General features: G+C 46.5%; 1 protein-coding gene across 4 annotated transcripts in view; it reads right to left on the reverse strand.

Moving 5' to 3' along the window:
* Positions 1-18,265, reverse strand: part of STK32C (serine/threonine kinase 32C) — a 108,588-nt gene that overhangs the window by 71,213 nt on the left and 19,110 nt on the right. Inside the window, exon 1 of one of the 4 annotated variants that reach the window (XM_026115889.2) lies at positions 10,648-10,903. The exons of the other annotated variants lie outside the window; for them this stretch is intronic. Coding sequence (XP_025971674.2) covers positions 10,648-10,888 — 241 coding nt within the window. The 5' untranslated portion in view covers positions 10,889-10,903. Of the gene's footprint in view, positions 1-10,647; positions 10,904-18,265 lie in introns of those variants that run through there. 4 annotated transcript variants of the gene reach the window in all.

Here is an 18,265-nt window from a genome sequence, read left to right on the forward strand (position 1 = left end):
GCCTGATGAAGAGCCGTACTGGGACCAGTCATCTAGTCCTGAATTCAAGCACCATTTTCCACACTTTTATAAACGACTGGCAGCCTAATGAAAGCTGACACCTGAAAAGTTACGGAGAAGATGGCACAATATTTCCACAAGAATTACCTCGTGAACATAGCAAGTAATGGTCTATTTAAGGTTCATTACTTTGGGTCAACAGTGATGGAGGCAGAAGAAGAGTTTTGCTTTCCAGTGGAAAACCTGCAGTCCTCTATTCCTAACAGATAACAATAATAATAATACTATAGATAATAACACAATCTTGCTGTATGCAAAACAGATGGAAATACACGAACTGAGCTACTGTCATGACACAACTGACACAAAGCCTAACTTCTTAAACACACACGTAGACCCGAGGGTCTGTCCACCGTAGTTTAATGACATGAACGTGCAGTTATTGAGCGCGACTGTCACGCTAGAAGCACAAATGCTGTGAGGTGTCCTCTCCCCACGGCTCTGCGGACCCCTGCGAGGCCTGGAGGGCACGGACATCTCCCACCAGCACGCCTTCTGCAATCCAGAGCTCAATCTTCCCGCGGGCCGGCTGTGCCCCGCCAGGCAGCACGGGCAGTGCCCTGCATCCCGACGCAGAGGCAGCTCTGCGCAGACCTGGGCTGATGCTGGCCCTCATGGGAGACGGGCAACCACCCAAGGCGAGGAGGTCCCCGTGAAGGTGGCCGACTGTCCTCCCGGCACCCTCCGAACCAGCTGCCGTGATTCCTGGGCAAGTTCAGCATGTTCCCAAACAACACATGCGAGACGGGCCGGGGGGAAGCAGAGGTGGGACCATCTAGAGGTCTTCTACCTTCTTCAGACCTTCTACACCCCTTCCACAGCCCTAGCAATGAGTATACCCCTGAGTTCCCACTCTGCTCCCCCTAAAACCACAGGTGACACAGAGATCAGGAGTGGGAACTACTGAAGCAGCTGTACAAAGTCATTTGCATCCTCATCACAGGCTTCAACTTCCTGCTGGGGTGGGTAAAGGGCAGTGGATTCCTCTGTCTGCTCTTCAGCCAGCATCGTCTAGTTCTCCTCCTGGTAGCTGACCTTATTTCTAGTAGTTTTGCCAGCAGGAAAATTATTTTTTCAAAATCTGATGCTCTACAAAATCTCTTTTGATGGCACTTAAGAGATCCCCTATTAACATAGCCCCCAACTCCAAAGCGTAAATCCCAGACGTCCTCAACAGCGGGTCTGAATATCTCAGTGGTGCCCAGACCTCGTTGGCATTGCACGTACCTGTCCAAGGCTGGGATGCACTGCGGAGCCGACCTCCCCGAGCGCGGGTGCATGCATCTGTGTGACCTCTTCCGAGGTCAGTGAGCAAAGGATTTACTGCTAAGACTCTAATTTTTAAATCTAGATTGATCTTTTCTTTGGCAAAGGTTCCTGGACTTTGGGCTAGGTATCATTTTAGAAACAGAACGTCTCTTGCTGACAGCTGCTTTCCTGCACGGAGAAGCCTTTTCATGGAGGTCCCCTTGTTTTTTGTGGGTTTGCCACCTTCCCCCCTGCACTCCCCATGGCCATCTCAGAACGAGCAGGTGGGAGCAAACAGCCTAAACAGCCTAACGAGCACAAAGCGTAACGCAGCCCACCTTCCTCCCTCCTCATGTCCCTCCCTCTTCATCGCAGGAGACAGGCACCGTCCTAACAGCCCAAAAACAACCCCCAAAAACCCCCAGACTGTAACCTCTGAGGTTAAAAATGCAGAGAAGGGGGATATCCCCACTGACATTGGATGGAGATTCTTCTCAGTCCGGAAAGCAGAACGGCTATCTCGGGATCTTCAGACTCACACTTCAAATGTCAGCAAGTTTATTTCTCACAAGTACGGGCAACCTCTTCTCCAGGACGTACCAAAACGCTCTGGACAGTCAGGAAATACATTCCGCTTCCTGACTGCATCACTGCACCCAGCACACTTTGCTGATTTTCATTGTTTTCAGGCTCCGAAACCCCGAGTGCCCTCAGCAAGCGCTCCGGACACCAGCACCTCTCTAAAAGTAGGTCACGAGAGACCTGTTTCTGCCCAGCAGCTAATGCAGATTCTCCCAACTTCCTTCTGCTCTAGAAGAAGACTGAGTTACCCGGTTAATGGCTAACTTTTAGCAGAATGCGAAATGTTGGATCGAATTTCCAGAAGACGATGCCTTCTGCCAGTACAGAGGTTTTTCCATCGTTTCCCCACACAGGCACAAAAGATCTTCAAAAATAAAACCCTACAATAAGCAATTCATTTTTAATTATTTCTACATCATTATTAAAGGACTGACTGCAAGTCTTCCAGGTCAGTCTCTTCAGATACTGCTCAGAATATGATTTAAGACTGCAAAAACTGATGACTGTTAAGAAGATATCAGTGTTTTTCTTTTCTGGAAAACACAAGGTCTATAGTATATGTAATTCATCAAAACAGAGAATTCACATAACGCAAAATTCATCAGATGACTTGAGACCACAGAACCATGTGCACAGAGGAAAATACAGGTCTAGCCAGATCTGATGTTAAACTGTCCTCTCTCATCTTCCCCATGCCCCCGTCGCTTTATTTTTTTCCTCTCATGTTTTTTTATTCTGCTTACAGGTTTGCTTTTCTTTCTTCCCACTCAAATAGAGCAGCAAACCGGTACTCAGCTCCTGCTAGCAATGCACTGATCAGGAGGTATTCATTCATGTAAAATCCTTTCCACTTTTCTACACCAGCAAGAGAAAAAAAATCACTCTGAAGTTTGAGATAAGTAACTACGCTGTTCTTGCAGAATCGGCTGTCACAGTAGGTGACACTGCTATTTGCAACCCTACTATAAAGAGAGCTAGTCAAACTACTCATCACTGCCTTTCTTCTCTAATAATCTACAGACTCATCCCTGCACAGCACAAATACATCCATCCTCTTAGTGGGGCTGGACCCAGTACTGCAAGCACTCAGAGCCCCAGGCTCAGCCAGCTCGCTTGTTGGAGAAGATAGGAACAGACCTCAGGCAACGAGGAGCATCTTCTTCTCCAGGGAGCAAAGTCTCCGTGTGGGTACTTCATGGTGGAGACCTGCTCCACACTTATATCCAGCTCATTAAAACATACATCAGCCACTCCATACATCTTAAAACAGAGTAATGCACAACTACAGCTGTTCTGACCAACCTCGTGTCTCTTTTGTGATGAGACTCAGACAAACACTCTATTTGGAGTTCTGCAATTTTATTTGTAGGGAAAAAGAGCAGCTACTTCCATTGCAAACCAAAGTGACCTTTTAATAAGGAATATGAACTCCATTGCAGCTTTGTGCATGGGTCCAGAAGGGCAACAACTCTGTAACTCCTGCGTCTGATGGTGGCTTTGGAGAGCAGGGACCGTTGACTGCAGAGGGCTTCCTGGGCTGCCACGTTCATCTCCAAAGCAGCAGCCAGAGCGGCGGTGCCAATACCGCCGTGGGAGTCGCTTCTTGGACGGCGCTTACCGCGTTTTCAGACTATAAACTTTTACGAGAGGTGGTTTTTACTTGCACATTTCATATGAGCTATTAATAACTGGAGAGCACTAGAAAGACTCTAAAAAGTATCATTCATTTTCTAACGTGTGGCTAGACTTTGATGAATTTTGTTTCTACCTACACTTTACAATATAGCAGCAAAATTGCTCAGAGTGCGAAAGAGTCATTAATGCACAGAGAGTCACAAAGTCCCACCTGTGCCCTTGTAACCACGCTTTTCCTGGGACACTGGGTATAGAAATAGTGATGTAATTCGTCCTCTGAACAATATATATGGAGGCAACGTAGTCCTGGATTTCCGCTTAAGCACAGCCTTCTGGTGTTAGAAGCATCTTTAAATGGAACAGAAAACGGAAATACGAACGAGCTCTTTCCAGAGCATTTTCTGTGACTCCAACGTGCAGCTCCGTGCACGGGTTTGGAGGCTGGGGTGGCAGAGGGATCATTTCTGATACAACAGCCCGTTTAGGTTTATCGACCAGGGTGCAACGCCGAGGGACGCGCGGCAGGCGCCCCGGGGACGAGGTGCCCCGGGCTGGGACCTTCCCTCTCTGCATCCCGGCCATTTCAGTAGCTCTCTGGGAGCTCAAGCAATAGAGAGGAAAAAGCAAGCCAAAAACGCAGGTATATTAGGAAAAAACACAGCCGATGCAACAATTACAAGGGAAAGTTGTACCATCTGGAGTAGATGGATTTTCCACTTATATGTCAATGCAAATTCTCTTCCAGATAATTTATGTTGGTGCACTGGATTTAAAGCAATTCCTCCTTAAATTAGATGTTGTTCTTGTAGAGCAGCTGCAAACTAAAAAGTCGTACATTTTCATTAAAAAAGAAATGTGCAGAAGAGAAGAAAGAACAAGCACAGGAAAGGACAACGCACGGCTGTGGAAAACCCGGGGCTGGGTTCAGCGGCTGGCCGCTGCCCGTAGCCGGCTGGGGCAGGAGAAGTCTCTCCCACTCTCGTTACAAGCGAACTGGACAGAACACCACTGCAAATCCACCGGTTCCCAGCACCGCCCCAGGACCCCTTCAGCCCTTGGCACTGGATTCAAAAACCTCGCATTTCATGTGAGCACACAGCGAAGATAAGGCTAATGTCACAAAAAAAGAAACCAGAGTATAATCGATGCCAAAAGCCTCCAAGTAAATATATGAAGGAAAAATCCCCTATGAAGTACCCTAAACAGGGTCTTGAAACATACGGCCAAAGCTCCAACGAAATCTTTGCTTCACTGAAACTAATGCAAAATCCCCCCGAGAAAAAGGTGATGGGGCGTCATCCCTAAAAAGGGCAATATCGACAAGCAGGCAAGGGCATCACTGTGGGTTATTTCTGCCGTTAAAATCCTCATCATGAAGAGAAAGGACAAACTATCCGGCCACCTCACCTGTTTATCACGCCGGTCCATAAATTCCCTCCATTCCCTCTCTCTCCTTCTTGCTCTGTTTTGTCTGTCTATGGCAGGATTAAGTCTCCTTTGGGCACCTGATGCATCCACTGCACGATGAACAACATTAACAACAGATTATTTACATTTTCCCTTGTTTATCAAGCTCAAAAATTTCTGATAAATAAGTCAGCTGAAAAATCAAAGAAAAAAAAAAAACCTTTCCTTTCTCTAAGCCTCCATTTTCATAGCTGATGTCTTCATCACTTTCCAGTTAGATTTAGTGAATGGAAACCGTTCTCTCTTTATGCCCTAAAGGCAGATACTTACCATTTTCCTACCTCCCAGGGAAAAAAATAATTTGATCCAATCTGCTTCCTTTGTAGAGCACAAAATCAGTGAGAGAGAGAGACGAAATATTTCCTAAATTAGCTGAATGGTATCCAGAAATACTCAAAAAGCCATTACAATGGATCTATATATACATGGCTATATATATGCACAGCACAGTTAATCCCCGGGAGGGAGGCATTTGCTGCTGTAGGAGTGACAAAGCCTCCTGCTCCCGCTGCGAACGGGGTGTCACTGCTCCGCAGACTCTGCAGACACACTCCTACGGGCAAAGCTGCCAGCACCCAACCTTTAACGTCCCTCCGAGCTTCAAACTGTCTTCCCACCGTTAATTTTAGCACAGGTGATACCTGTGGGACCATGGAGTAAGGAAGTTTCATGTCTCTCAAATCGTGTAATTTTTCTTGCCCTCTCTCTCTTCCTAGTCTGCTTTTCTTTGAGATATTTTGCGACGTTAATTCCTAGGGCTTGTGCAGCTCGTGATGTACTTACCAAACGCAGAATGAAATCTTGCATGGGCAATCGCAACCACCCAGAAAGGTCTGAATGAAGCGGGCTTTTGCCCTTCTCCGTTCATCACAGTCACAGTTTACCTGTTGCGATCAATCTGCGTGATTGAAGATGTCAAAAAGCAAGCAGCAGCTCTCAAAGCAACAACAACGTGCAGTTAAACCAGCTTGGTCTCCGCGCTTCTGCAGGCATAAGAGCATGACCACCATGAGTGATTCCTCCACTTTCACTACTAAGACGCAATACCATGTGCAGAAGCGTCCGGCCTACTTGGAAATGGACTATTCATGCTTGTGCACAGTATTTAAACGTTCTTTCGCTCAAATTACACACATTTTGGCTCAAATACACATCTGCCCCAAAAGACTCAGTCTCATCCAAACCAGAGAAGTGCAAATGCCACCCGCCATCCCAGCAAAGCAATGCCTAAGTCTTCTTTAACAACACAGATGTCTTTTATCCACCTCCTCGCAATCCACACGGAGCATGTCCAAGGGCGATCGCTCCACGTACTGACTGAATCACCTCCAGACAGGGAGCTTGCTCTAAAAAAGTCACTTTCTGGCCAAATCTTTTAAGTAAACGAAGGCAAATTTTGGAAATCCTCGGGCGTTTTCTTTCTTTTCACAGCTGCGCAGTTGAGCGAGGGCAGACCTCGCTGAGCTCCGGCCCGAGCGGGCTCAGCGCAACCGCTCTGGTGCCAGCCGAGCGGGGAGCACGGCTCTCCCGGCTGCTGCTGGCAGGTTCGGTACCCGCGTCTGAATCAACACCCAAATGCTCTCTGAGTCCGGGGGATCCAGGTTTAGATTCTCTATTCAGCTCTCTATCCACATGTTTTATTTTTTAAATAAGTATGTAATTTACAATATTGAACAAAATATGGAATAAATACCACTTGTCACTATCCAATGCTACAAACTCATTTAAGCCTGTAATTACTCACAAAAGCCTTTTACTACTGCGTAACTCTCCCACAGATTTCTCCCTAAGTAAGTTCAGGCTGAATCTGAACATGATCATCTGGGAAGACACGGTTTTATTTTGACTTGGGGGTCTCTCGAGTGTGATCCATCCCAAGGATGGTGGTGGGCAAATCCAGGCAGGCGCGGAGCGAGGGGCTGTGCCTTGGGGGACCTGCCCGTACGAGCTCCATCCTTGGGCTACGCGGACCCTTGCACGGGGGGCCCGGGCGCGCACAGGGATGCTCCCCCTGCTCTTCCCTCCCTGGGCACCACGTTTCGTTAGCCCCGAATGCTCTGAGGACATCTGAGATCACAGCCAGAAGCACACTGCCCTTGCACGCGCTGCTAGTACGGGGCACCACAGACTGCCCCATTCCTGCGGCAGCACCAGAGAGCACGATCCACGCCGAAAATACAGCAAATATCCAGCGGTTTCATCGCCGAAACTCAGCTGGGCCTCTTGGGCTGCAGACCTTCAGCAGCAGGGTCTGATACGGCACAGCACCCACGCTACAGACCTACGGGAGAGCGGTACCTCCTCTCCCCTCAGCTGCAGCCAGGAAACACCAAGGTGCACAAGAATTTTATTTTTAAATACTGAGAAGAAAAAAGAAATGCAGCCTACTTGTGTTCATCCAAAGTCCTTAAAAAGTTCAGGCAAAACACACTACTCTGCATGACTTGGCAGGTCTCTGCTCCGCATCGCTCACTGATACCCCTCCGGCACGTGAACGGTCCTCTTCAGCGACGTGCTCCATCCTTGGCCATCGGCCAGGGGAGGGATGAGAAGGTATGGCCAACTTTAGCCCTTACTGCTAAGTAGTGTTGATGAACAATAAGAAATGGTAATTCAGTCCCGTACAACCCAGCTCCAAGGCTGTAGAGCACGTTCAGCTCCCGCCTGGCCCCTCCTGCCCCGGCAGCCTGTCCCTGCTCCCTCCTCCAAGCCGCAGCGCAGGGACGCGGCTTCACGGCAAGACCGTTCGGGAATCCAGCCAGCAGAAACCTTAATTCTACAGAAAACATTTCCATGGACTGAGCTCCCTAAACCGGCTGGCTACGAGGTCAGGTGAATGCCAAGTGGCTACAGGATTTAAAAAACTCCTGTTGTTAGAAAGTTGTGTGCACTCCAGAATAGCTAACTTTAAATGAAACTTGCCTGCTACTTTTGCCTATATGAGACATGTTTTCTTTTCTCCCTGACATTTCTTTTTATCTCCCACCCTAGTGAAAAGACACTGAAAGTAAAAGTAAGAAGGAAACCACAGCACGTCTTCTTTCCATGAAAAAGAGGTGGACACACACAACTGGAGAGCACTTCCAGCAACGCTGCTCCAGGTTTACCAGCCATTCTTCAAGGGCTTTCAACCAAGTTTGAGACTGTTCAGAAAACTGCTGAGGGCTTGACTCTCCATTTTAATGGTCCCATCAACATTTGTATTTATTTCTCAGGATTACCACCGAACGAGCTTTGCAAAGCACAGACTACATCAGGGCTAAGTTCAGCGTTTCCACATCTGTGCAAAGGTAAGTCTTGCATATTAAGAAGTGCAGGCCCTGGGGGGACATTATGTTGTGTGCAGATGCAAAGCCAGCTTTGCCCATTTCTTCTAACAAGCTTGAGTCAATATTTTTAAACATAAGGTATTTTTCCACATCTTTTGGGCAAGAAGTACTCAAAATGCACGTCTTGCTCTATTAACAGTGAAACTATGGCAACATACACACAGCTGCCAACAGAATTACTGAAACAGGTTTAAAAGTTAATAAGCAGCCAGGTGATGTCAGACTGATCTATTAAGGCCACTTTACATCTGCCTGTTAGAACTTAATGTCCCAGAAAGCTGGGAGGGCCAGTGCTAAGCAGTCCTACTTTCAGTTCATTTACCAGTTATAAAGCCAGTTTTCTGCAGAACAGGGTAGAGTTGCATGAAATGTGGCCAGGCCAGACCATGCCTGTATTTCACAGTGCAACTGCTTTGATCCTTTTGTTAATAAGTAATTTTCTACATGTCAGAGATGTGAATCAAAATTTAAAGTAACGAGTGTGTTACAAAAATGGAAATCACAGAAGCATCCTGCAGAATGGGATGACGGCCAGGTAACCTACGGCACGCACGCACGGACATAAACGAAAGAGGAAAGCAAAAGAATCTGCTAAATTACCATCTTTGCCAACGGATTCTGGAGTATACATTATTTACTGTTTTAATTGAGATAATCAAAAGTTCTTAACAAATCATTCTCAGTGAAAATTAGTTTCAAAAAATGCACTAATTGTTTTGGGCAAAAACATTAAGTTGGCAGGTGTATTTGTAGACTGCTTGTTGTATTTTGTTTTTATCAAATTAAGAAAAATGTTTGAGTGATTTTTGAAAGTTCTTCCTGTCTTTTGTTCCCTTTTTCTCCTGTATCCACAAGATTTCCTCAGTACAATGCACCTGAGCAACCGATAAGATTTTCGTATCAGCTATGAAGTATTTTATGCATGGAGAATCAGGAGTTTGCCATGCATAATTTCTTGGACATAGTCTCCACCTAGGTGGTTAAAGTCTCTACCCAAACAAAGAATATGTTGCCTGACCTGTACATCTCCAGTGCACTCACTGACACAGTCAGATATAAAGGCTTGTCGGTTAGCAAGTGACAGTATCAAAAAAAAAAAAAAAGGATCTTCTGAATGCTGAGGAATTTGTTGCTTTTACTCCACCTTTGTATCACCAGCCGAGAGGAGCTGCACCAGCCCGCTGCATGCAATGCTCTAGATGGGAAAGGCTACAGAGCCCTCTCCCATAACTCACTGTGGGCTTCAGCTCAGAGACAAATACTTGCTTCTGCAGAGGACGAGTCTGAAAGCATGGAGAAACGCAGTGTTGACACTGCTGGAAGAGCTCCTACCATCTAGCTGAGGTGGCAGCTCCCTTGCCAAAGCTAAACACCAGCACCTAAAAGTTCAAATAACTCCAGGAGATAAAGGCACCAAACTCCTACTGCTTCCACGCTGGCAAGGATACACTATTCTTTTCCAATTACATGCAACTCAGCGTGAATTTCTTTTCTTTTATTCAAGAATACTTTTTACATCTGCACATCTGAAAATCTCAGAAAAGACTTCAGAGATTTTGCATGTAAAACACAGTCATTCCATGTAAGAGGTCTGCCGAAGTTTTAGAAAATGAAGAATACTTATTCTACAAATTTAGCTCCATGTCTTACAACGTGGTTGTCTTGCTGGCTTGAAATGCAAATTTCTAGCGAAAGCCAGACAAAGCTATTGCAAAAGCTGTTCTCATCTCCGAGAGCTGAGAAACACTCTCAGAACTCGGACAAAGAAAAACGACTGCAAAATCCTCCTTCAGCAACGCTTCCACGGACACGGCACGGCAATGTTTCCGTACACCTCCGAAACCCGGTCCCAGGCAGGAAAAGACGACAGAGAGAGACTTGCAGAGCATCATTTTGTAGCTCCATCCTCCTTCAGCGTCGGGGCCCCGTGAGTCACGCCGGCAGCAATGCATCTGTGCCAGCGACGGCGGCTTGACGCAACCCTTCTTTTTATTTATTTAGCAGCAAACGATGAGGGTTGAACACCCACCCCATCTGCCTCCCCCAGGCCAGGCCAGTCCCAGCGACGAAACTCCCGGGTACAAAGCCCCTAATTACAGCTCGACGTGAAAAGCGCTGCTTTCAGCTCCAGGCCCGTTTCCCCACTCCTACTCCTACTCCACCGCACTTGCTGACAGGGTAATGGATGAGCAGGGAGCACGGACACACACAGCACCCCTGCAATTTCCAGGAGGGCTGATGAACAGGCTAAATTATCTAAATTGGTACAAGTCAAGTTCTCCTCGTTTTCTTAAAAAAAAAACAAAGTCACACACACAATATGTACCTTGACGCCTGCATAAAAGATGTACTCCAGCATTGCATAAGATGTGCCGAAATCTTCTATTTCGGGAAGCAGGCCTTCGTCTCGCTCTCAGCTGCGATGCGCTGAACGCCTGCGATTGCCGCTCGCTCGCACGCACGCAGCCCTCTTCAGCAGGGGAGCACGGAAGGGGCAACGCCGCGGCCCCTCTCGTGCGGACGAGCAGCAGCGGGGGCACACCGAGGCCACGGGCTCGGAGCGGCATCGAGCACGGTCAAAGCTGCAAGGGGAAACACTGCAGTAACAGAAATAACACAAACCCTCGTGCCTCCGAGCATAAATCTGCGCCAAACGCTTGAACTTCTCCTGCGAGGTGCTTGGTGACAGGACACGAAACGAGGCAGATCGGGGCTCTGATCTGCTCTCTGCGCTGTGTCGAGCAAACGGGCAACCAAAGCCACCCAACACCTGAGCCCGCCGATCTCTTTCTTTAATGAAGCAAGCAAAGGGCTAAGAAGAAAGCGCGGTAAGGATATATGGAAAAAAACTGCATAAAGGTATGGAAGCCAGCTTGGAAAGAAGGTCAGGAACATGTAACAGGAGGAAATTTCCCCCCGCGGCTTTGGGGTAACGTACCAACACCGAAAGCGCACAGAAAAATGCTGGGACTGTGTCACCGGCGTCACTGCGCTCCCCTCGCCGGTCCTGGCGCTTGTGCCCCGTTGCTATAGCAACCCAAGGGAGGAAGAGCCCCCGAAAAGCCAGCGGCCGCCCCGGCAGGGCCGCGAGCAGCGATGCCGAGCCCTCCCGCGACGCCTCACTCGCTCTGCCGCGGGCAGAGCCACATCCAGCACCGTCACCGCTCCTCGAGGACCGCTGGTTGTGTCCGTCTGAATCCGAAGGGAAACATGCGGAAAGAGCAAGTCTTTAACTCAGCACCCAAAGATCTGGAGACTTGAAGCGATACGCATCTCACCACCGATTTAGTCAAAATGCTCTAGCCAGTATCACCTTAAAAGTGTAAGGGGAAGAAAATGGAAATAATGTGGTACACATTAAACACCAAATAACTGAAAAAACGATAATAGGTTACCAGCTAATGCATGCACAAAAACCGTCCTAAGCATTTGCCAGCGAATCCCGGGATCGGCACTAGCAGGGTATCAGAGCGAGGACCAGAGCTTCAAGGTCAGGTCAGGCTTCTACCAGGACGAGGGGTTCTGCAGCCACGGCAAGGGACAACCCTTGCGCCAGAAAAGCTGTGATTCTAGTGAGGCAGGAGAGAAAAGTGTCCCGAGTCGAGATAAGTGAAACGAAGGTGAAACCGGCCAAGGTTAGAGCGGGTCAGGAGCAGGGACAGGGGCTGTCGCTGCGGCTTGCCGGCCCGGTGCCTGCTCCGCGGCTGCCTCTCCTCTGCGTCCGGCAGAGCAGCACCGGCCTCCCAGGGAAACGACGCCAGTCCCTAGGCGAGACATCAGACGGGAAATGAGACTTTGCTGCAGCACCAGGAGATTAATCTTCTCTGCTACTGCTGAAGGCAAGTTCTGCAGAAGCAAGGCCAGAGTTTAAACAGGTTTCAAGCTGCCGGCACGTGTTTTGCACACAGGCAATCCCGCAGAATCCCGGAGCATTCCCTAAAAGTCAGCTTGTCTATCCCAAGCTCTTAGGAAGGAGCAGCTTTAAATCCCTCACAGTGGGCTCTGCTCCTTCAACTTCCAAAAGTGCAATGACCCGGGAAGCCTACTCCACAAAGCCATTACCATTAGAAAGTTTCTCAAAACGCCCAACCATTTTTCCTTCCTACTTATAAATCAGCTATTGCTCGTTCTGCTGATAACAGAGATGGAGAAAAACATGTTCCCTTCCCTCGAGCAGTCCTTTCCTCTGCCACTGCCTCTTCATATTGGGAGATTTCTGTCTGAAGTCTCTCTTCTCTAGACCAAACAACTCCAGGTCTATCACTTTCCTCGTACGTGATCCCTCCCAGTTAGTGGTCTCCCCCAGCCCACCCCCAGCCAGGCGCAGTTATCTCAGAGAGCTGTGCTGAGGCTCCGCTGACTGCACCCAGCCGAGGCTTCGATGCTGATCACGACCCACCACAAATCCCAGGTACTGCCACTTTCCTGCAGAACTCATTTCCAACCAATTTCTTCCAAAGCATCATCTCTGCTGCTACTGCCCTCGCTGCAGACACTACGTCTACATGGGCGTCCCATCAAACCACCTTACTGTCCCTGGCGTGCTCTGTTCTTGGTGACTCAACAGTCACTGATCCTTTAAATGATCTCATCTTTGACTTATTATGTCTTCTACCACTTTCATTTTAGACTCCAGTGCTGCTTCCCCTGAAATCAGCCATAAAACTTACGATCAATCAATCATGCTGTCAAAGAGAAAGACTGGACCTTTATCTCTGGTCTACTTCCAGCTTTCTCATTACTACATCTGAGTTTGCTCCCCTTATGCTACACTGCAAAATCAAGGTCCTCTGATGACAATGACGAGCAAGCAGCCTTCCTCCTCTCCGCTCTGCACAGAGCTGCACCCAGCGATTCTCACTCAACAAGAGACCAAACGAGCTAGGTACCAGCAAGGAGTTCACAAAGTCTTCCAGAAGTCCCCTGTCAGCTCGGAAAAAAACGACTGTATGCGATTTCGACTCACCTAGCAAGTTCGTACTACGGTACCGCCATCCAAGACAGAGATGTAGAAAGTCGTGATTTTCCACAGATGCCACCCGATTTATGAGACCATGAAGGAGATTACCATGAATGAGGATGACGTGGAGCATCTATGGCGCACACAAGTGTTTATGACACTAAGCCACATTTCGTTACTACTGAAGGGCTTTAGCAACTCTGACATTTCAGGAACGTAAAAAATTTACTGGAATTTCTCACGAGTTAGCACCCGTTCCATAAAAAAACAGCCTTCAAAAACTCAGTTCCTTATGGGGACATCACATGAGAGAGAAGCAAATACTCTCTTCTCTATGAAGTGAGCAGCTTAATAACAGATAACAGATGGATCACATTTGGATCTTTCTACCATAAAAATAAGATTCACTGTTTGGAATAAAAAGAGCAGTACAGCTGTCCGTTACTCCTACCCGGAGAGGGGGTTTTGTGTTGATTAATAAGCAGAAAATCAAGTGGCTGTGGAAGGGGAACAGGACGTGACAGCGTGTCTTATACAACAACCTGGTAACTCTCTCAACAGCTTTGCAGAGCCCTTACACCATTCACAGCTACAGAAATCCAAGTATGATTCTGCAGACACTTCCGAAGCGAGGACATCTTCTCCTGCGAGTGGTGCCATTGAAATGAATCAGACTGTTCACCTAATTAATTGCTCAAAGAAAACTCTGTAATTTAAGAAAGGTTGCTTCTCCTATGTGCACTGTGCTACACAAGCCTTACGACAACTACGAAAATGAGCAATAATTAATTGCCGGTGCCCACATAAGTTAATAATAATAGTCTTTGACTTTAGAGTCAAAGTAGGGCCAGCATCAGGCCCTGCTTGGTAGAGTCAGGTGCTGTTGGAAGTAGGTGCGGAAAAGGGTATAAATCTAAACTAAGGATGAGATGACTCAGACAAGACATTTAAAAATGAGGCAGAAGATAAAAATACTCTCAAGACGTAACACAAACTGTAAAAACACCAATTTGGTTCTAAACCAGTAAGACTGGGCCCACTTTCTCCTTGTTTGTTGCTTAACGAAACTCTAAAATGAAATATAAATAATGTTAAGGATGAGCCACGAAGAGACTCAGACTAATATAAACACATGGTACTCCCCTTAGCATGTATATACTCTTTACGGCAGCCATACCATATGAAGTGCAATTTCACTGCTACAACGTGGTGAGATGGATGAAAAGACGGCATTGTGGTTATAACCCCTGCCCTTTGCACACTTTTTTATCTTCCCATCATTACTCTAATCTCACCATTTTAGTGAATGAACCCTTTCTAAATAGCTCTAAAGCTGATAGGAAAAATAATGGAAAAATTTCCAAACGGTAAGAAAAAGACTACCAAAAATATAGAAAAGTATGGTATGTTATTAAATCAAGAAAAGCACAGATTAATTAGCTTCGCACCAAGCTGAGAACAAAATGCTAAGAACATACTCTGGGAGTATGACTTCCTTCATAACAGTGTGCGCAGAAAGCTAACGTTTTTCACTTTTAAAATTAAAGCCCTCTAAGGACAGAGATTAATTTCTTTTAGGCTTCAGTAATAAGTGGAATAAGCTATTTTTATTGTATTATTTTAAATAGCAAATTTTTGTTAGGAAACTGGAGATTCACCTCTTTCAGAAGTAATGCAGTTCTCTGCGCAATTGCCATTAAGCAATGGACATTCATTTAATTAAAGATTCCTTGGTAAGCTGACAAGAATCTATGGAAATAGTTTCTCCCTCAGCTTATCACCTTGAAAAATGTTCTGGCAAGACGTAATTTAGAAAATGAACTTCACCATGAAGTGGGGGGATTTAAATGGGTCGGAATGAAGTTCGGCCGTGGCAATAACCCTAACAGCAGCTTCTCCTCCCTGCCTCTGGGATGAAGGCTGCTCATCTCTGTGCAAGCCATGGGACGTTTAAAATGCTGTCAGCAGGCTGCCGAGAACCCTTTAATCACACTGAGATCCCAAAGTATTTTCCAGAAAGAGAGTCAAAAACTTGGCTTAATTTGTCCTCATTTATGTCAACGGCCCAAACTAGCGGAAATGAGACCTGTCTCTGAGAGCTTTCGAGAATCCTATTCTTAATTAATAATGTGTCAAATATGTGCTGCACATTTTAATGACATTTTGAAAGACACATACATTGTGAGTTATTCCTGGTTAACTAATTATTAAATGCAAAGTCATTGCTAATTCACCGTTGCAAGACAATGTTAAAGCTGCTTCTATGTTGACACAATAGCCTTAGACTTTAAAAGAACAGATCTTTCAAAGGCAATAAATAATTAACGGAGGGGAAAAAAACAGGCCATTTTCACTGCAAATGACAAGTAAAGATACCCACTGTTTTGAAGAGAACTCAGAGTTTTGAATTCAACTTAAATATTGTATTCCTGCTACAATATCTAAAGCTGCCAACTCAGGGACAAAGATGCAGCATTTTCTTCTCTCCAGTTTTCTCAGCTCTTCTCCCAAAAGTTCACGTAGCCACTTCCACCGACTTCTCCGCACAGCACATCTCCAGCTTTTATTCGCATTCAGGTTGCAGAAAGGAAATATAAAAGGAAATACGCAAACTGGAAATCCAGCTTTGGATTACGAATTACGTTTTAACTTACCAGATTTCAGTTTGATGGTCTGTCTTTAATAACTGTATCTCACATTAGCAGAACATCTTTGTTTATGCCAAACACACTGCGTAACATTCGGCAATACATGAGGACGAGGTATCTCAATTAAAGCTGTACTACAGCTGTCAAAACAAACAAGCAACATTTATTTTGCCCGTTTGCTGACACAAATATGCAGCGAAAATGAATGGGCGTTGGTTGGTGGATTTAATTGACGTGGGGGAGGAATAAAATCCGAGCTGTGGGTTACAGGATTGGGTGACGACTGACAGCGACTTTACCACATACAGAGCTAGGGATGGCCAGCTCTGGCGGTGCAGCCACCAGACCAGCTTTTATACCCTCCTAAGGAAGGGACTTCCAAAAATAAGCAAGTTTTATCCTACAGGAACGAGTAACAGAAAACAGCAAATATATGATTAGAACTAGAAAAAGAAGGGAGAATAAAGCAAAACAGGCCAACAAAAAGCCCTGCTCAAGTCCCTGAAAGAACGTTCCTCTTATTTACTTTTTGATTAATCGCCAATAATTAGCGTAATTGAAGCAGCCTCAGCAAAGTACTTCCTAATGGCTTTTCAGTGCCCTACAAACGAGGTGCATTTTAATTACAGACCGGTCCTAGCTGGGTTGGGAGGTCTGCACTCCTCCGACACCAAACTTCACTCTATAGCTTTAATCCACAGGTGAAACAAAACATACTTTTTTTTTTTTAACCCAAACTTGGAGGTTTCTCAGAAATGAAGGTTACAAACTGGGAACAGCAATTCACTGCACGCACTGGACACACCATCAAAGGAGGAGGAATTAGCCTATGCTGCCTTACTCAGGGCGAGCTTATCCCAGGCAATCTAGGGCAGCAAAGGCTGAATGCAAACAGGCCACGCGTTGGACCTCTGATGGACCTCCACCACCACTGCACAGCGCTGGGCAAGAAGAAACCTGGGGGTCACAGGGGCTAAAACGTCCAGAAGACATGGAACCCCACACGCCAGGAGGAAAATTATGTCCGATGTCTCCCATTCCACATGTTTCTTCCCCCAGGTCATTTTTTTCTTTCTCAATAAACCTGCTGTACAGTCCCCCGGTCCGCCCATCACGATGCCCTTTCCAAGGGCACTTTGGTGTTACTGGTGTCCCAGTGCTAGTTTCGGGGAGCAGGAGTTTGATATGGAGGCAAAAGACTGGAATGAGAGGTCTGCGCTGAATCCCAGCAGAACAGCAGACGCTTCACATACCTCTAGTAGGACACTTCTTTGAACCAGTCTCATTAGCAAAACTGGTTGATTATAGCACCTAGGAAACTCTCCCAAGTATCACAAGGGGTCACTTTGTGAGCTAAAAAAGCATTGTGATATTATAGCAGTAAGATCCACTACCGTAATCTCCTCATTCACATTTATAGAGACTTCATAGGTTTTTTTCCTGATTCCCCACTTCCCCCTTTTCTCTGCCATCCTTCGATTAAGGTATAACGAAAACGATGCACTGCAGACATCAAAAGATGCTTCCCTCCTCCTCCAGGGACGGGTGAGCGTTGAAGCAGACGGGGGAAGCGTGCAGAGCGGAGGAATACGCAATAGCCGTGAAGATCTTCTGGGGTAAAAGTGCCCAAGGACAGCACCGACGCAGCCTTTACGGCGTAAAACAAATGTCACGTTTTGCAGAACACCACTTCAGGACTATGCTGATCGGCAGATGCCTGTAGCATTTGGGTAAACATTTTTGTGTTCGGAGTCAACAAAAATAATTTGGTAGAGTTTAGCTGCAAGGGGCGTGTTCTCCTGATCGTGATGTGTCAATCTAACACTATCTGAGAAGCATTTGCAGGAAGGAGTGTTTCTATGTGGGATGGATATCACACCATGCTGAAAAGGCTTTATTTGAGCTCAAAGCCCACACAACATTGTTTAGAGGCTCACTTTTGCAATAAGCCTTATGCAAAATTTGCAACATTTTAGGGCAAAAAGAGCTCAGCAAGCACTGAGGCTTTCCAAAAACCTTGAAAGACAAAAATCAAGGAAGAATTCCTACTTATACGTTAGAAACAGGAAATCTGATCTTGGATCTACCAAAGCAGCCCCAGCTCCACCCTCGGTTCATGTCACACCTCGCAGGGAGTCGAAGGCAGGGGATGCGACGCGTTTGCAGAGACGCGCTGTATTTCCAATGGCACAGCAGATGAACGGAACAGACCAACTGGTTTGTGAGAGAAACACTGGACCAAGACAGGTTGAAGGAGATCAGAGGGCCAGAGGAAACGTTGCCCAGATAAGCTACATGCATACGTAATGCAAGGAGAGAGACATCTTCCTTTCAAG

The sequence above is a fragment of the Dromaius novaehollandiae genome, chromosome 6 (assembly GCF_036370855.1).
Source record: "Dromaius novaehollandiae isolate bDroNov1 chromosome 6, bDroNov1.hap1, whole genome shotgun sequence".
Taxonomy (NCBI): domain Eukaryota; kingdom Metazoa; phylum Chordata; class Aves; order Casuariiformes; family Dromaiidae; genus Dromaius; species Dromaius novaehollandiae.